The 19,766-nt window shown below is 54.9% G+C and overlaps 1 protein-coding gene across 1 annotated transcript in view; it reads left to right on the plus strand.

The window, feature by feature from the left end:
• The window catches only part of NKD1 (NKD inhibitor of WNT signaling pathway 1), an 85,485-nt gene that overhangs the window by 50,759 nt on the left and 14,960 nt on the right, over positions 1 to 19,766 (plus strand). Inside the window, exon 4 of the mRNA XM_045076045.1 lies at positions 6,625 to 6,691. Coding sequence (XP_044931980.1) covers positions 6,625 to 6,691 — 67 coding nt within the window. The remainder of the gene's footprint in view (positions 1 to 6,624; positions 6,692 to 19,766) is intronic.

The raw sequence follows: 19,766 nt of genomic DNA on the forward strand, positions 1-19,766 counted from the left end.
AGAGGCAGGCAGAGAGAGGAGGAAGCAGGCTCCCTGCAGAGCAGAGAGCCCGATGTGGGGCTCGATCCCACTGAGCCACCCAGGCGCCCCAAGAGGTGCCATTTTTTCCTGGCAGCAGCCTCGAGGTCTAGGTTCTGCTGACATCTGGGAGTCCCCAGAGAGGAGGGAACCCCCAGCCCCTCCTGGACTGTCACTGGAGCTCAGGGCCCCCAGGAGCCTCCCCTCCCCCAGCCCTTTGTCAGTGGTTTTCTTTCAGCCTTGGCTTTGCACGTTGCACGGATGGGGAAAGAAGGGTTAATTCCTTGCCGTTATGACCTGCCATACCCATGGGCAGAGGGGCTCACTGGGACGGAAGTAACAGAGGTCCACGGATTAAGGTGCACAGTGGTGATGGGGACATTGGGGCCCAGAAAGTGGACGGGCCCCAGCTTTTTTCTCGGTCTTTAATTCCTGCTGGGTCAGGAGGCTGGAGCCCCCGAAAGCATCTTCTCAAGGGGACCATAAGCATCATCCTGGCCCACTGCCCCCACGCTAGAGACAAGGAGCCCAGGGCCTGGGTGGTTCTAACTCTGCTCTGCCACTTTCTCTCCTTAAGTGACCTGGGGCCAGTCTCTTACTCTGGCTGAGCCTCAGGTCCCTCCTGTCAAGGGGGTTACTGTGTGGCGTTTTATGAAACTAGAGTCAGTGGCCCAAGTGACCCAGGAATGTACTAGAATGCTTCTGAGGACGTTGACATTTCTCACGCCCATACCCCTCTCTCGTGCCTTCTCTCCCTGGTGGTAACCACAGGGAGGCCTGCAGTTTGGGTGCCCTCGTGGTATGTGTGTGTTTGGTGTTTTCTTAGAAGTATGAGTCACATTCTACTTCGCGTGCCCCCCATGTGGTGTGTCTCTCCGAATGCTGGGATTTATGGATCTGCCCGTGTCTTCCGAACCACCATGTGGCATTCGTGGTGTGGCTCTGGCATGGTTTCCAGCATGTCTTAGATTCTTGGTGAACTTGAGCAATTCACGTGAACATTGTCCTGGGTGGGTGGGTGGGGACACTAAGGATTTTGTGGGAGTAAAATGAGAGAACATTCCGAGCGTGTGGCAGAAGTAGGGCACTCTGAAAGGTGCACAGAAGCCCACACTTAGTGTTTCCCACTACGTGTGTTTCGTTTGCATTTTCTCACTGACCCTTGACATCTAAATCGCCTTGTTTCAGAAGAGCAGAACGGGGGGCCCAGAGTGGTTCACCGAGGCGTCTGCTGTCGCTCGCTGCTGAGGCCAGCTGGGCGCCCTGACTCCCGGGTCTGGCCGGGTTCTGGGAATGGAGCATCCCTGCCCCGGATGGCCAGAGCCTGCTCCCGGCGAGGCCTGCCCACAGCGGCGCCGGACCCCCAGGCACGCCCGGCTGGCCTGCCTCTGCACTGCGCGCCGGGCGGACGGAGCTCGCCAGGAATTTCCTGGGGCAGCTCCAGGCCAGACTGCTTGGGTGGAAGGGTTAAAGGGTGGCTGGGTCGAGCCCCCACCTTCTCTTCCCCAGTATGGCCCAGTCCCGCACCTTCTTGGGATCTAGAAGTTGTGCCGTGTTCTATGGGCACAAGGAGTTCGCTTTGAAACCCCGTGGCACCGACATCTGTTAGCTCTTAGAGAACAGAAACATTGACAAAGAGCTGCTGGGCAGGCGGTGGGGGGAAGATATTAAGCTCAGGAGTAGGAGTCTCAAAGACAAAGAGGAAAAACCCCAACCAAACTCCAGCCGGCTCCCAAGCCCTGCTTTGATGTGGTTTCCCGTCCCCGGAGGCCTTATAAGGCCTTATGCCTGCAGTTCGGGGCTCTGGGTTGGTGCTGGCTGCACACTCAGCACCCGGAGGAGCTGGCCTCTCTTCCTGGGGCCCAACATGGGGCAGGGGAGCTGCAGTGCCGGGACATGGCGGGGAGCAGGGGAGGAAGGAGGCCTGGGCCCTGTGGCCTGAGAGGCCATGGAACCTGGCCACTGGGCAGGGGCAGCCTGGCATCAGGCTGGGTGCAGCAGGAAGTCTGGAGATCTAGGAAGGCCTTTGATAACAACTTAGAGCCTAGTCTGAGGCCAACTGTCCTCAAGGCTAGAGGAGGGGGGCTGGGGACCAGGGGCCGGAGTGATGGCTAAGTAAAGGAAGAGTGAAGGGAAGTCCCTCACCCCATGCCCCATACTTGGGTTTCCTACAAGGCAGTGGGGGAACCAGGCATCTGCCTCCCGGCCCTGCTCTGATACTTACTAGCTGTGTGACCTTACGCGAGTCATTTAACCTCTCTGTGCCTCAGTTTGCTCATCTGCAAAGTGGGGATAATAATGGTATGACCTCAAAAGATTGCCATGAGGATTAGACACAAAGCATTAAAAAGAGTGTGCTGGGCGGGAGAGTGTTTCTCAGTGTCTTTGAGGGCGTCTTGGGGCTAGTGAGTCCTTGAGATTCTCTGAGCAATGTTCTGGTAGCTATTTGACAATTGGAGTAGAAGAAGTAATAAACATAATTACCGGTCTACGAAGCCCCAGTCATGGTATTAGGTGTCACTTTAAGCGCTTTTCTGTGCAATGACTTACTTAACCCTCACACCCGCCCCGAGACGTCACGAGTGCTGTGGTCCCTTGTGTACAAATGGGAGGCTGAGAACATTCCTTTACCGCCATGCTTTAGTTTGCGTGAAGCCTAGCTGGGACTTGAACTGGGGTCTGCCTCCTTCTGCAGTGGGGCTCCACGTGGGGCTCGTGGCAGTCAAGGGGTCTGAGTGCCTTCCTATAGGATGGTCCTGAGGGCCTGGCCCCACACCTTGTTTGTGGGCCCCCCGTCCCCGGCCAGGGTTCTGCTGAGTCCCCAGTCTCGTGGGGAGGAGCTGGGGGCCTTTGAGACCTGCAGCAGCAGCAGGAGGCTGGGCCCTCGCCCAAGGAGGTGCAGCCCAGGCTGTTCTCCTTGCATATCTGTAAGTGTGGTCCCTGGTCCCTGACAAGTGCCAGGACTCTTGGCTGTCTCTATCCCCAGGCCCACAGGAGCCCTGATTCCACTGTCCAAGCTCGGGCCGGGCATCTGAGAAAACTGGCTGAAATCTTGGCTCTGCTGAGGATCCAGAGCAGGTCACCTGGCCTTGTGGAGCCTCCTCCTCGCTTAAATACAGGGCTTTTGGGAACCTTGTTCCCTGGAGGTTCTTGGAAGAATTCCCTTGGTCAGTGCCTTATGCACCGAGAGTGCTTGGTAAATGAGGCGAGTGGCTCTCAGGCCCTTTATCTCCTGTGTCCTCTGTCCCTTTAGGACTGACGACTCTTTCTTTGTAGAAAAAAATAAAGGGTAACAATTATAACTCTCACTTTACAAACCGCAGATCATTTTTATGAGCGTTTATTCCTGGAGAGATGGAAAGTGCAGGGCAATGGTGAGAACTGAGGGAGATAATAAATTTACTTACAAGGCACCCCACATGGTGCCTGGCACTGAGGAGATGCCCGATAAGGTCCACTGCCCTGTCATTACTGTGGTTTATCATTGTACCCATTTTACAGAGAGATAGACTGAGGTTCCTAGAAAGCAGTGGCTGGCCCCATGTCCAAGGGTGAGGGAGACCATGGAACCAGGATGTGCTCCTGTGTCTGGCTCAACACTGCGCTGCCTCTGGCTTAGTGATTCAAAGCTTGAGGACCGCAGACATAGCACTCCCGGGACCGTCTGGTTTAGCAGATGAAATGAAAATTTTTTTTAAAGATTTATTTTATTTATTTATTTTTAAAAGATTTTATTTATTTGACAGAGAGAGACACAACAAGGGGAACACAGGCAGGGGGTGGGTGGGAGAAGCAGGTTTCTTGCTGAGCAGGGAGCCTGATGAGCCCAATGCAGGACTTGATCTCAGGACTCTGGGATCATGACCTGAGTCGAAGACAGATGCTTAACGACTGAGCCATCCAGGCCCCCCGTAAGATTTATTTTAGAGAGAGAGAGTGAGAGAGCACATGCATATGCTCAAGCAAGTGGTGGGAGGGGCAGGGGGAGCATCTCAAGCAGACTCCCCACTGAGCACAAGAGCCCCGTGTCGGGACTCGATCTCGCCACCCAGGAGATCACAACCTGAGCCGAAACCAAGAGTTGGACGTTCAACCGACTGCCCCACCCAGGCATCCTGGAGGAGATGGATTTTTGTCAGTGGACCCTGGTGCTGGGGAGCTTTTACGGTTCTACAGAGCAGGATAGGGTTTAGCCCGAAGAGACCGACCCCTGAAATTGCCAGAGCTCTGCTTTCCTATGCAGAGACATGCCTTTACTGTGTCAGGGAGGTTGGTCCTCCCCGCAGACAGTCCTCAGAACGTATGATACACACCACGAGGCATCGTTATCAGGGTTCCAGACGGCTGCTTTCTTGGGGATGGCGTTGGAGTCTCTAAACGCCTCCAAGTGTGCCGGTAGGAAGATGCACGCTCGAGAAGGGGTGCCTGACAGGTCCTGCCTAACTCACTGGGAGCGATCAGGGTGGCGGGCCAAGGTCAGCGCCGAGCCCCCCACTTTCCAGAAGACCTCAGCGTGATCCCCTTAAAGCCAGTCACCTGGGAGGGAGTGCTGCCTGCCAGCCTGTCTGGGGGAGGTGGCATCCGTCTTCCTCTGGCATGAAAGATGGGCTCTAATTGGCTGCCAGAGTGTCCCAGCCATCTAATGATGCCGCCCCAGCACGCGTGCCTTCCCTGTCACCCGCTCCCAGCTTCCCTGTCAACTCCGGTGCTGTTAACAAAAACAGCCAGTTTACAAGCCCAGGAAGTGTTCGGTGATTATGGTAATTGGCAGAGGAGGGGGGAGAAACCGCCTGGGCTCCAGGAATCAAGGAGCCTGGTTTTGAAGTCAGTGAGACGCCAGGGGTCTGAATGACCACATTTTCACAACCTGCCAGAGGGGGAGGTGCTTTGGAAGAAGAGGTAGAATGGAGAACACCAGCCCTAATCCATAAAATGTTAGCTGTTGATCCTTTTAAAACAAAACAAAACAAAACAAAAGAGACTTTGCTCCAGCTGTGTCCAGCTGATAAGATCAGCTCTACCAAGCATGATTCTGGTTTCTTTCATCAAGATAAGCACTGGTGTTTCTGTTAAGTATCTGAGGTGCTTGGATTTTTCAAAGAGAGGGTGCATTCTCTTTTTCTTTCTCTTTGCACTTTTTGTTTTTGTTTTTGTTTTTCCAAAAAGAGAAGTTGGTGACAGCTGCTGAGTTTTTTTTCTTTTTTTTTTCATTGCTTGTCATTTTGTTTTTCCGAGAAGCACTGCCAAGAGCGTTGTTGTGGCATCAAAAGAGATAAGGCAGAGTAATCTTCCCAAACTTTGTCTCTCTGCCGGAAGAGGAGCCTTTCCCAAAGTGGGTTCCTCAGAATACGAATTCCACGTGATGCTTTTTGAGACACAAAACTCCATGGTCTCAGTAGATTTGAGGAATGCAGTAGAAGTTAACCGCACGGATATTCAGTGTATGTTACTATAGTAAACGCTTCAGTAAGGGATCAGTCTGACATGAAAACAATCTTTTTTTTTTTTTGATCACAGAACTATTAATGGCAGAATCCCAATAATGCAAAACACGGACTGACAAGTGCTGATCTTGCTTCTTCTATATATCTAGGGTCCTCCTGCAGGGGTCGGGCAAGATAGGTAGCCTCTTTGTGGACATTCCAGAAACCTCACAGCCCATGGGCTAACCAGACTCCCTGTGTCAACCTGACAGTGCCTGAGTGACAGCCTGACCAGGCTGGTTGGGAGTGACTCAGCCACTGGGCATCCTGAACTCACACGTGGAGCACAGGGCAAGGCTATGAAAGACCAGGGTAGGTTCTAGAAGGTGTGTGCACTGGGGAGAGGTGGCAGGCATGTCCAAAGATCACTCAGGAGGCTGAGCATGCAGTTTGCTGAATGTGATGCTGGAGAGTCAGGGGAGCCATGTTAGGGGCAGTAGAGACCCACTCCCGTGCACACCAGGCCCTTTTTTTTTTTTTTTTTTTTTTAAGATTTTATTTACTTATTTGAGAGAGTGTGTGTGTGTAAGTGAGCACAAGTTGGGAACAGAGGGAGAAGGAGAAGCAGACTGCCCACTGATCAGAGAGCCCAAGGCGGGACTCGAACCCAGGATCCCAAGGTTGTGACCTGAGCCGAAGGCAAACACCCAACTGACTTAGCCACCCAGGCGCCCCCACACCAGTCCTGCTTGGCAAACGCATGGAGACAGCCTGCCTGGGACCCTCTGCTGGGGGAAGGAGTCCCACTGAGATCCCTTCCTGGGGCCCACAGGGGAGGCTTGTTGGTCCTGAGTCCACCAAAATTGACTCTGAGGGATAGAGCAAGGACGTTTTCTCATCTTGTCTCTGTCTTTTTGGTGGAACTTCCTTTCTGAGAGAATTGTGCAGTACCATAGTGAGCTATAGGCTGAGAAAACCTACTTCTTAAAAAGCATGGTGACAATCCACTTTTCAAGCAAGAGTATCCACCAGAGTTGACCTAGATTCCCATCAGAAGAATCAGGGCAGGACCCCTGCTTCCTTGTGACCAGCCAGGCACACGTTCGGGACACCATCCCAATACTGGGTTCCTCCTTGACTCTGTCGGATACTTACTTAATGTCCCTGCTTTGTCTTCCTCTAGGAGCTCGTGGGTGACGTTTTCAGAGAAACGCTCAGTGAGGAGGAGGAGGAAGACTTTCGGCTAGAAGGTACTGAAGTCCATCACTCTCTTCCCAGGGCACCGTGAGATGGGGAAGGGGGCATCTGGCCTACCGTGCGCCCTGGGCACCCTCCGGAAAATCTGCAGACCAGGTGGAGGACGGGACCCCAACTGTCAGTGCGGATAGTAGGGTGACAAGCAAGAAGGGAGTGTGACTCTTCATGGGTCCGAGCCCAGAGTGGAGCCGGGCTCCTGAGGCTCACGTCCTGGCCCCGCTCCGTATTGGATACGTTGTTTTAGCTCAGCTTTCCCACTGTGGGGAGTGACCATAAGGTAAGCACTATGAAAAGTAGCCGTCCTATTTCCCCGATTCTCAGTTCGCATCACTCACTTGGAGCACAAGCTTGCCTACCAACAGCCCTCCACCGCCCCCTCCCCTCTCACGTCTGTAGCTCTTGCTCTTGCCTTTGTTCGAGGGGAGGCCCCTGTTGTAGAAGGACGAGGATCCTGGAGCAGAGGGCTGGCCGGCCACAGGCGCCCTCACTTGACTTCAGGCAGGGTGCGCCACCTTCCTAGAAGAGCCTTGGTTTCCACGTTCAGAGAGTGGGAACGAGAGCCTCCTCCCTGCTTGACTCCCTGCGCTGGTAGGAAGGACAGACGGCAGCATTTGCTAAGTGGGATGGCATTTATTTCCATTTTGCACTCCGGGAAGCGCATCACTGACCTGGGGAAGCCTTAGGTTGGTAGGAGCCTTGCGGTGGAGATGGAGGGGAGGATGAGCAGCTCGCAGGAGAGCGGCGGTGGGGGTGGGGGGGCAAGAGTCTTGGCGGGGAGGGGGATCTAGGCCTTGGGGCCCTCTAGGGCCTTGAGAGGAGAGCAGACAGTGCCAAGAGCTTCTCGAGGGGAGCCTGGGCCAGGCCTGAGGACCGTGGCCGCGTGCGCCTGTGAGCTGTCAGCTCCCGGCCATCTGCCCGCCCCCGGCCATCTGCCCTCAAAGAAGTCCCCCAGCTCGTGTGCACGTTAGACTTTGAGAAGCAGAAGAAGAAGACTGTTTCGAGAGATTCACTCGGTTGCCCAGGAGTTGGAGGCAGGCTGGGACTCAGGGATCTGTTGCACTTCGCTCAGATACAAGCAGGTCCTGAATCAAGGGTTGAGGGGAGTCCTGTGGACGGAAGACTTTGTGCGGGCTGCAGGCTGTTCACCTGCAGCGCTGGGGGTGGCACTCAGAGCATCTGCTTTGCTTCTGTCATTCCCCTTGGCTCCGCCAAGCCTTCCCTCTCCTCTTTGGCTCCATAGAGAGATGCCAGGAGTTGGTGCTTTGAGATCTGGGGGGTCAGGTAAAGTTGGGCAGGATATAAGCCCTGGCGGTTCAAGGGACTCCAGACATGGATTCCATGGGCTTCGTTTCTCATTCCAGTTATATATTCATTCCCTGCTCCTTCGCATAGTGACTCATTACCAAGTTCATTCTCTTGTTCATGCATCCCTCCACCTGCTCTGTCCATCCCCCACTTGCTACCCATCCAACCAGCCACCCGTCCGTCTGTCCCTTCATTCACCTATCCCTCACCCCTCACCCCTCACCGACCCACCACCCACCCACCCGCTGGCCATGCTTCACCCATCCATCCATCCATGGGTCTCCCTACTCTCCTGTCCCCCGCCCCCCAGCCCGGCCGTTCTGAGTCATCCATACTCCCTCCTCTGCCCGAGTGTTCGTCCCCGGTCCTTTATCGCTTCATCCATTCATCCACTGATCCATCCTCCACTTGTTGTCAGTCTGTCCCTCTTGTACTGAGCCCCTCATTACTGCCCCAAATGAGGCCCTTCTCTGTCCATCGCGGCTCCGTTTACAACCGTGTCATTGACTTCAAATGAGAGGTCTTTCCCTGCAAACAGACGCGGAATGGCCTACCCGTGGAATCTACTTCCCTCTGGAGGGGAGGGTAGAAGGAATGCTGGCCTGAGGAGCGTCTAGACCGGGCTCCCCTCAGCTCTGGTCACAGCCCGCTGTGGATCGTGGCCAGGTCCCCCCAGCTCTGGGCCTCCTCACCCTCTGTCACCTGATGAGTGGGGACGTGGAGCTGGGCTTTGTGGGTGCGCAGAGGATGTGAGCTCCTCGCAGGGAGAGGGAAGCCCTGCGGTGGGGAGAGGGCAGCGCTTACAAACATTGGCCAATGGATCTGGGATGAAGGTGGGGTACCCAAGGTGCCCCAGCTCCTGCTGGAGAAACGGTGTCAGCTTGACCGCACTGGGTCTGATCCCATGGCCCACCAGCTGCATGCCAGGCTCAGAGGGTGGCCCAGGCACCTTGCTAGTCCCTGGTGATGTCCAGGTGCCACCACTCAGGAAGGAGGGGATTGGGAGCCACTTTCCTGCCTCACTTTCCCCACTAGGGGGTCGGACTAAGTTGTTAGTGGTGTAGGTTTTTGGCTTCTTTCTTCAAACAACAGTTTACATAGAAGCAGAGAAATAAAACATCAGGCTGCAGAGAAATGCAGTGTGCCCTGGCCGGTATGTTTTACGTAAAAAGGGGCACGAGACGATGCTCTGTGTTTCCTACGTGTGTGAGTGGAGAGCGCGTGAGTGTTACTGTGTGGCTGGAGGGCTCCACAGGCAAAGATAGGGGCTCCTCTCAGACCCGGCAGAAGGATATTAAAACCAGAAAGAGCTCTCCAAGAGGACTGCATTGTTAATGGGGATGAATGTTTTAACTTTCCCAAGAAGAATGAATTGAAAGACTCACGGCAGATTTTAAAAAGTGAAAACGATGAGTAGATGAGGTGGGAAGAGAGAGGCGGCTCAGGTTTGCACCGGGACCGGCCTGCCCGGCTCCGACACTCCTGGGAGGGATGCTGGGCCCATGACTGTCTGTGGTTCCGTGGTCACCCATGGCCACGGCCGCGGCCACAGAGACGCATCCACCTGGCCCCGGGGCATGTCCCTCTGTGGTCCGGGCCTAGCTAGAGCACTCCGAATCCTGAATCTCTTCTTTGTCTTCCTGTTGGCCAAGTTCATTGCCTCTTGGCGGGCTGGAGGGCTGTTGAAGGGAGAAAAAAGGCCATCTGAGGCGTGAAGATAAAAAGAAGTCTTTTAGCCATCCCCGGAGAGGACGGCTTTAGCTCCTGCGTTGTTATGTAAAGCCGGCCCTAATCCAGCATCTTAACCGCCTTAACTGGCCAGCTGGGAGCTTGCGGGATGGCAGATTAAGTCTGGGCTTGGTGCGAGGGCTGCGCAGCTCCTTTTGAACTGTGGAGAGAACAAAGTAAACATCAAAAGTCCCAAGCTCCCAAGAGCTGGCTGGGCGTGGCAGGGGCGGGACCCGCGGTAGGCTCTGCAGGGGAGGAGGGGAGAGGGGACCCTCCCTCTGCTGACCCAGCAGGGGTCTGAGCAAAGGGGAGGGACACCCCACACTTCACTGGGTCCCCAACTGGCTTCCCTATCTCCTGGTCGTTTGGGACAGGTGGTGGCAGCCCATGGCTTGTGGCCTGAGGTGCAAATTGTTGGGCAGGACCTCCTTACCCCGAATGCCCCCCACCCCAGAAGCGCTGTGTCTCGGGGTGTCCTCCCCACACTCAGGGCAGCTTTTGCTCTGTGCCCTTGAGAAGGGAAAGACCTATACATGGCCACAAGTCCCTCCTCTCTGGGTCCCCTCTCTCGCTTCCACTCAGGGATGTTCCCATCCCTCCCAGAGGCTTGATTCTGGTTTCTGGCCACAGACTCCCAACACCGTGTCTGTTTCCTACCCTCCAACCTCCCCGCTTGGGGCTGGAAGCAGGTGCATTGCTGTCTGTCTGGCATCTCTAGAAAGCTGACTCCAGAGGGCTTGAAGTCAGGTGACACTTCCCCCTAGGAGCCCAGGCCCTTCCGCCAGCCTGGGTTTGGCCTGACTGGGCCCCTGGGGGTCCTCCCCTCCCTGCCCCCTGGATGGATTCATTAGAATAGAGGGTCCTGCCAAGCAGGGTGGTGGTGCTGGGGGGGGGGCGCTAAGGCCCTGGGGGTCTGCGTAGCCCCCACTCTGAGCTCAGGACCCATCTGACTCCCCATGGCACCCAAAATTTGTCTCCCTACCACCGCCTCCAAATCTGCGAGAGGCACCTTGCTACCTTTATTCAGGCTTTTGGGGGATTTGCAAGTCCGAACCCGGATGCGGCCTGGCTTTAACCGGCACTGTCTGGGTGACTTTGGGTGAATCGCTTCACGCCTCTGGTTTTCATTTTCCTTGTTGGGGGTCATCAGAGCCCTCGTGCAGGGTGCCTGTGAGGACGGTGAGGTGGCTTACGTGAGCACGGAGAGGATCGCGGTACGGAGTAAGTGCCCAGCGTACGGGAGCTGGCAGGAGTCTTGTTGTTCCACGGGTTCCTTCTTGAAGAGGAGCCAACTGGTGTTTATAATTATTTACTAGTCCAGATCAAAGAAGACCTATTTTCAAAGCTTCTCTAATCCTATTAGAACCTCTCCTTCCCCTCCCGGTGCGTGACACAGAGTCTGGCGTGCTTTACGTGCTCAGTACATACTCCTGGAAGAATGAAGTCAACAGCATCAAGTCTCTGAAGTCATGCAGTCCCCTCCTTTGGGCCCTCCGGGCAGGTTCCACATACTCTCCCTTGGCCTCTGTCCCTTTGTCCCGGCCCCCAGGTGTGATGTATCCACCACTCATAGACCCGAGGGGCCCTCAGGAGGCCATGGGTCCTCCTCATTTGTAGTTGGAAAACCGAGGCCCAGAGAGGGGATGTGACCTGCCCGAGGTCACACAACAGACTGAGAACAGAACTCGGGCCTCTGGCAGGGTGTCATACGAGGGATGCGGGAGGGGCCGTGCAAGTTTCTGGTAGTGGCGCCCGGCCAAGAGGTAAAACCCGGTGAAGGGTAGAGGGTGGCATGTCCCCCTCTGAGGAGGTGATGTGTCAGCCGAGATGCAGGCACCACAAGGACGCCAGCCACGGAGGGCGGGAAGGGAGAGCAGCCAGGAGGAGCAAGCAAGCAGTACCCCAAGGGGGAAAGAACCTGGGGTTTGGGGAAGCACAGAAGGGGGGCCTATGCAGCAGAAGGGGACACCGAGGACCAGGGCGGGCGAGTCAGCAAGGGCGGGACCACGTGCCTGCTTGTAGGCTGCTTTTGAAGAGAAAGCATTGGATACTTGTAAGCCGTGCTTAACAGAGAACTTGTGGCTTCTTGGAACGACGGGCCCTGCGGTGGGAGGAGGAAGGAGGCCATGGCAATGACCGGATTCCAGCCGTGTGGGCCAGGGTGATGGCATCGGACATAGGGCTGGAGAGAAGTGGGTGGGCCTCGGGGTTGGCGTGGGAGACGGGAGGAGGGGGCAGGGGGTAGATGAAGGAAAGAAAGGGATCCTGGGCTCCCCCTCCCCCCACCGTGGACTCCTGGCTTAAGGACCAACAGCAAGGCGGGGGCCCCTTGGGAGGTGGCGTTTTGGTCCCGCGACCGTGAAGGCTGACCGTCGGGGGGCTGTGGGACATCCCAGGAGAGATGCCAAGTAGACAGACGGTTGGACACTGAGTCTGGAGGTCGGGGAGCAGCTGGGAGGGGGGAGACAGCGAGAGCATGGGAGAGGGAGGACTTCTAAGGACATCTCCCCTGCAAAGTCCTGTCAATCACTGGGACTGGCCGGTGGTTCCCTGGAAGTCGGAGAGGAGGAGGAGGTGACCAAGGAGCAGCAGGACCCCCCCCCCCCCCACCCCGCCACTGCCCATGGAGGGCAGGCAGCCCACACCCTGCTGGCTGTGCGCTTTCAGTTCAGAGCCTGCCGGACTCCACTGGGCGGCGGCAGTCCCCCCAGCGGCCCCGGTGACAGCGGCTTCTCTCGAGTCTGTTTTTCATAAAAGCTCAGCTGGAACAGTGGAAATTCTGACTCGTGTCAGATACCGAGGAGGCTTTAGTAGTTTCAAGTAGCTCGGGGTTAGATTTTAAAAGTTGAATTTCATCACATGTTTTAACTTGGGCGGGGAGTAGAAGGGACATGGTATTTTTAGCCCAAAAAAGCTTTTTTCTCTTTCCTGCTCCCTCTCTGCCGGCCCTCCCCCCTCCCTCCCTGAACAGATGTTCCGTTTCAACCCGATTCAAACCTCAAAGCACAGTGGCCATCAACCTTAGGCTCTGATGAGGGAAAAGGCCAGAAAGCTATTTGTTGGGAAGGGTTTTTTTTTTTCTTTCTTTCTTTCTCTTTTTTCCTTTCTTTTCTCCCCTCAGTCATAGCTGGTCCTTAAATAAGATCTCCCTACAGTAAAATGCAGCCTGGGAGGGAAGACCGTGGAGGAGGAAAACCCAAGCTGGCATGTCTGAAATCAGGAAGGGGTAGACACCCACTAGTAGAAAGTGCCAGAAACTACCTTGGGGAATCCTGCCTCATTAGGTCAACTCCTCTTTGGGCGGTGGTGGTTTTTGTCTTGATAAGCAGGGGCTTAGAGTTAAGTTGGGATTCTTGGGGTTCTTTAGACATTCAACTCAAATGTGCCAAAGCTTTGGCTGGTGATCTTGAAAAATCCTAGCATAGATCTTGCCTAAAAAGGGCCAGCTGGATCCTGGAGCTCAAACCATGTCATCCACACTCATATCCACTCCCTCCCTCCCTCTCCCCTTCCCTCTCTCAACTCTCCCTCTGCCCCTGTGTTTGTCTCTCCCACTAAGGTGGCCAAGGGCAGCTACCCAACTCTGGGCACTCCCGTCATCTGAGCCCAGCTGCTCAGGTGGAGGACAGCCCCCAAGTCTCAGTACTTGTTGCAAAAGTTTGCTTCTTGCCAGGTGGATCTGGGTTGTATGGCCCCTGACCCGTTTGGGGGCTGTCTTTAAGAAAAGAATATAGGGATCTTTTATTTATTGACTGGTTTACACAGTTCTTTGATAACTCTGAACCAGTTGACAGCTCCATCCGGTAAACTTAAATAAATATATCTCCAACTCAACCTTCCCTTAGCTCAATTACAGAAACGCCTCTTCGCCCCGACACTGCGTGATGCATTAGGACATTTGCATCAGAATGGAAAAAGATGGTGGTTGTAACCAGTTGAGGTTCAAATACCTAATTTTTGAAAGTATCGGAGAACCCAATGACTATGGGAACAGGGGGCCAGGGCCCATGCAAGTGAAGGCCCCATGGGCTCTGCATCTCTGGCTTCAGGATGCACCCTCTGGTACTGACCTAGGAGCCCCCCAAATGGCCATCAGGATGAAATTCATGGTGTCAGAGCTAGGGGCTGGGTGCATCCCCAAAGCCGGGGTGGGGTCAGCCCTCCGTAAACTATGTGGATTGAGATGGGAGAGGGGTGGCCCACCAGAGGAAACCCAAAATGCTCTTCTCAGAAGGGGGACCAGGGTGGCAGGACATGTGGGAGCAGGTCTAATATTGAGTGATGGAGTGGAGAGACCAGGGGCTGGGGAGTCAGGAAACGGGAATTTTCATTCTTCTGTTTCTACACTTTCCGGGTTCAAATCCCACTTGTGCTACTGACTGTTGTCTCATTTTGATGATGATGGTGAAGAGGAGGATGTGGGCAGTGTTGATGTGCCTAGATATGGTGTGACAGGCACTATGCCATCTCTTGGGGGCTACTTGAGGAAGATCAAATTAACAGAAAAATGATAATGTGGAGTAAAATGGACTCACTGAGTAGGGAACCCTAACCTAGCCCCTGGGGGCTTGTAGGCAGCTTCTCGGAAGTTGGAGGGCCTAAGCTGAGGACCCGAAGAGTAGGCAGGAGCCGGCGAGCCGGGACGAGTGTTCTTGGCAGGGATAACAGCACAAGAGCACGGCTGGGTCAGAAACTAAAAAGCGGATCAGTGGAGAGAGGGGGCCTGGAGACGGCAGCAGGCAGATCAGTTTTAGCAGCAAATACATGGCTCGATCCGTTTTGTTTCTTAAGGTGAGTTTCCTCTTTAGGAAGATACAAACAGGAACTTACCTGGCCTGGTCTCCGTAACAGGCCCTAAGGGAATAAAGCACATACCCACTAACCTCACCAGCCCACTGCTGTGCCCGTGAATGAACAGATTTGCGCGTCTCTTGGACCCTCACTCCCGCAGGAGAGCCTTGCACAAATGATGCGAGAAATCATTTGGCCTGGAATGCACATATGATATCTTTCTCTTTTTGCTGGCAGTCCATTTACCCTCCTAATTATATTTGGCAGAGGCTAATATTAAAATTCATCTGCATTCCCTCTAACAGCTGCTGATGGAGGGCTGGGGAGTCAGAAACATCCTGGCGAGCCACCCCGAGACTAAAATATTTGCAGCAGATAATCTGCATGTGGACAATTGAGAAGAGCCTGTGAAGACATTAGGGCAGGTGTCCAGACTCCAGCAAGGAAGCTCTGGCTTGTGTTAGATCTTACGTCGTATGGACTGAGAATAATGTGGCAGGTAACTGGGCGGAGAGAACTGCCCATCCGTGTGTTAGTCATTTCTGGTCTCAAGGGGTGGGAGGCGGTACTGATAATAGTCCTAACGGGATTTCAGATTTGTCCCTACTTCCTAAGTTTGTGATCAACCAGGCCTTTCTGGATCATGTTAAAATATGCCAGTGTTTGCTCCTCTCATCCAGAGTTTGAATTTTAGCCTAAGTATGGGATTCAGGAACAGACCTGCCGCATCCAGCCACCCCCTTTCTCGTGCAGGGTCCCAATGTCAATCAAGGCAGAATTTATAGTGTGTTTGTTATGCAGCTGGCGTGGATTGGCTGCCCTGTGCTTCTGCTGTGGGCATCCCAGGGGCGCTAGCTGGCGGGACCCCGGATCCCAGGAGACTTGCAGTCTAGCCGCCAAGGATGTGGCAGGCTCCTGGGAAAGAATGGAAGATCCCAGATGAGATTGTGGAGAATGAAATGCTGGGCTTGATGGGAAGAGACTGCACCCGGCTTGCAACAAATGGATTCATGCAAAGTAGAGAAAGGAGCTCCCCCCCATCCCCCAACCCCCACCTCAAGACACCTTTATGCCATCTGTCCCCCAAAATGTCACTGGCAATATACAAGCATATGAGGTCCAGCCTGTGAATGGTGCCCCCTAGGGTTGTACAGTGCACACCCTGCCTCTCAGATGACCCTGAGCCTACCCCCTCACCCCCCTGGGAAGAGCCCTGAGGGGCTGGTCCTGCCTGGGTGCCAGGGAGGGTGGGGCTGTGGAAAGGCAGATCTGTTTTACTTTATAGCCATCCTCTCGGCTGTTGGCAGCTCGGGCTGGGTGGGTTGTGCCATCCTGCTCCCTGGGTCACTGCTATTTACCAGGCTAAACAGGCTGGAGGAAGTGACTGGGGCTCTCCCAGCCTGTGGTCCCAAATGAGCTGTTGATGCCTCCCATTGGGACTGTGGGTGCGGGGTGAGGGCTGGGAGTCAGACCTTGTGATCACCCGCAATGACCAACCCGACCATCCTCACTCAGGTCTTTCCTTGCTCCTCGGGGCTCCTCTGTACTCTCTTCTTTCCCTCTCTTCCTCCCCAGCCCCCTCTTCTTTTTAAACTGGGGGAGGGACAGGGAAGAGACTGTCTTTGATCTCAGTGGAGGAAAAAAGTCTGTTCTGTTCAGGCTTTTGGCTAACACAACAAACAGTGTTTAAAATTTAACTTTGCTTAATTAATTAGTAATTCTGTTTAATGCTGTCTGATCTCCCTCCAAAAGGTATTTTGAAGCTTGAGAAGGGAACATCAAAGGGAGCCGGGTGAAGATGGTCAAGTAATGCATTTAATCTGGCAGTTGCTGGGGGTGGAGAGATGCCAGGTTGGGAGCTAATGTGGGAGAGAGCCATCATCTGGTAAACACAGCCAGCAGGCTCCTCACAGCCGTGGTGTGAGAAGGGACAGTGAGCAGTTTCCAAAGAGAAGGAGCTCTACATACCGCCCCCAGACTCATCTGAGCTGAGAACTGGTTTGAAGAAATCAGAGTTGACATTTTCTTTCTTCCATGCCTACTTTGTATGGTTGGGCAGGTTGTGTACTGCACAAGAGTTTCCAGTTATGCAGGTGAGCAGCTGGTGAAATCCAGTCTGCACCCTGTTTATTAGGGTACCCTGGTGGGAAGGGTACCTAAGCACAGTTTATAAACTTTTCTAAAAGGGCCAGCAGAGTACAACTTTTAGGCTTTGTGGGCCATATAGTCTCTGTTGTGATTACCAAACTTTGTCATTGTAGAGTGAAGCAGCTATACACAGTGCATGTGAACGTGACTGTGTCCCAATAAAACTTCATTTACAGAAACAAGCCGTGCGGTGGGCTGGGTTTGGCTCACAGGGCATAGCTTGCCAGCTTCTGTTCTAAGTCATGTAAGGGTACGTTCCAGGCAGTGATGTGAATGTAGGATATAAAATCAAGAATATGAGTCTTTGAACTTGAAGGCTTTTCTTGCCTCCTCACTCCATTCCTCCCCTTCCTTTTTCTGCTGTTCCTCCAGCTTTCCTTTCTCTTTCAAATTACCAGCATCTCCTGTTGTTACTGTGAGTGATTAAAGAATGCTGAGTCCCTCTGGAATTTTGCCCCCCAGAAGATCATCTCTGGGCTGAGCCGGAGTAGGAGGGTGCGGATGGGCTCAGAATGTGGTGCCAAAGCTCATCTCGACAGAAATGCCGTTCTCTTTGCTGGTGGGTGGGACCTTGGCAGCCCGAAGTAGGTACTGTTTACCCTTCCTGTGCCTGCCCATGAGCCCAAGGATGGATGGATGGGGCGGGGGGGGGGGGTTGTGCTGTGCAGGGATGGCAGGACTAGGTGCTGGTTGATGTTTGTTTGAGAGGCTTCACATGTGGGTTTGCAAACAGGGCTGAGTCCCAGCCCCTGCCTGTGGCCCTGGGCTCTGCTAGGCTTTCCCAACATCTCTGATACCTCCTCTGGCCATTGGGCGGGGAATAGCAACAGGGTGAAGGGCCTTCTTCGGTGGGGGTGGAGGGCACTGACTGTCCTTGTTCCTGGCCTCCGGGGCCCTGGGGAAGGATGGGTCCTGGTCCTACCACCCATCTGTGGCTGACCCCATGGGTGTCCGGGGGGTGGGTGTTCTGAGCTGGGATAGCATGAGGGACCCCCTTGGTGAAGAGAAGGCAATCCAGACTATGGTGGTCTTTAGAGAAGACACAGAAAGATGGTGATTGGTCCGGGGTAGGGGGTGCGTTTTCTACCCTGTTGGGTGAGGAGGAAGGAGGGGAGGCGGGGAGGGCCTGCGTGTAGGGAGGGGTGCACCAGAGAAGGAGGGAGCAGGGACAGAGCTTTCTTTTCTTTGGGTTTTATCAAGTGGAACTTGAAAGGCAGTGTTGAACCTGAAGGTGGTTTTCTGATAACTTCTCTTTGAACTTGAAGTTTGGTTTCGATAAGCCTGGCTGGCTTACATCTCCAGCCAGGACCTCTGTGGAGGGAGGCTGCAGCTTTGAAGATGGAACTGGGCTTTGTTTTCCTTTTCTTCCCCCCCCCCCCCCCCCCCCGCCGACCCCTGCAGGGGGTCTGTGCCGGCCAGGAAAGCACCACGGTTTCTCCAATGGAGCGGTGTTGGGGTGAGGGCGACCATCTGGGTCTGCGCTATCAGCTGGGACCATGGCTCCTCTCCATCTTTGGCAAACCGGGCTTTTACTGAGCACCTGTTGCACGCAGGCGACTGTGCTAAGGAGGCACTCTCCTCCTCGCCGTCCCCCACCCCAGTAACCCGGTGAGGAAGAAACCATCTCATCCCCACTTTCCCCACGAGGAGACGGAGATCCAGAGAAGCCCAGTGCCTTGCCCAACATTGTCCAGCCCATCAGCAGGAGCAGGGTCACGATATGGGTCCAGAGTATCAGTCCTCTCAACCAGATGCTCACGCCGAGCTCAGCTGCACCCACCGGAGACGTTCGGGACCCCTAGAGCTGAGGGCCGGGCATGAGGAGAGACCCTGCTCCCTGACTTGCTCTCATGAGCTTCTAGACCTTTTGGCCTTCTAAATGGGAGTGGCAGTAGTACCTACTGCTTTGGGGCCTGGTACCCCGTCAGGTTCCATGATGGTGGCTGCTCTGGCTCAGTGGGACTCTGGCAGATCTGGGGTGGGGGAATCAGGGTGGCCCAGGCTGCGTGCTTGGCTGTCCTTGGGCCACTGGCTCACTGACTACCTGACCGCCCCAGGACTCAGTGTTGCACTGGACTGGCGTGCCTCCTGGCTCTGGCAGTGTTTGCTTTGGAGGAGCAGGGAGGACAGGACCTGGTTTTATCCCCTCGATCAGAAGTGGTCAGCGTCAGTCCCCTTTCCCCACCCTGGGGGCCTCTGAGGAGTTGGATCTTCTTTTAGGTTTGTCCTTATTAGCCTCATTCTGTGAAAGCTCTGGGACAGAGCTGGGGTCCATGGCTGAGACAGGGTCTCCAGCTGGATATCTGACGGCTCAAGGGAGTTGTCACCTTGCTGTGGGGGCATCATGGGATGGTGGGGGGGGTGGTCGTCTTGCATCCCTCTGGGTGTACCTGGAGTGAAGAGAAAGAAGGGGGCACTCAGGTCCCACTGGGAGGGGGGCTGAGGCTGGAGTCAGGTCAGTCTGTTACGGCCATGGCCTTCCTGTCCCTGCCCATCTGGCCTGGTGAACCATCTGGCATCTCCCTCCCTGTCCTGTTCCCCAGCCCACGCTGCCTGTGTTTGATATGATGTGTTTCTGGCCTTTTGCATTCCCAAAGCCTCCGTTTTGAGGAAACTTGGCTACCAACTCTGCTGATTCCCGAGAGACTTTGTGGGGAGGGGACCTCATTCCCCTGACTGCGCCCACTTGCAGCCGCTGGGACCCTGTGTGCTGGTCCTGGGCTCTTGGGCCCTCGCTCACTGAATCCACTCTCCCCTCTGGGGAGAGGACTGCTCTGGTTTGGGTTATACAGCTGGGCGAACTAGTTGAGATGCCTAGAGAAGTTACACGACTTGCCCTGGGTCACACAGCTTGTTAGGAGGATCCAAGCAGAGACCATGGGTGCTTCTCAGGCCGCCTGAGGGAGGCCCCAGCTTTCCCTCAGGCCTCCTGACCAACTCCCGGCATGCCGTTCGCTGGGCCCTGGCACATGGCCCCTTTGAGGAGGCCAACATGTCAGCAGGGAAGGCACTGAGACTGTGTGGAACGTGGCCGTGGTCTGCAAGCTTCCCGTCCACCTGCCTCTGGTCTGAGTGCCCTGGCCGACCGCAGGCTAC

This window comes from Mustela putorius, unplaced genomic scaffold (assembly GCF_011764305.1).
Source record: "Mustela putorius furo isolate JIRA1106 unplaced genomic scaffold, ASM1176430v1.1 tig00000174_pilon_pilon_pilon, whole genome shotgun sequence".
NCBI lineage: Eukaryota > Metazoa > Chordata > Mammalia > Carnivora > Mustelidae > Mustela > Mustela putorius.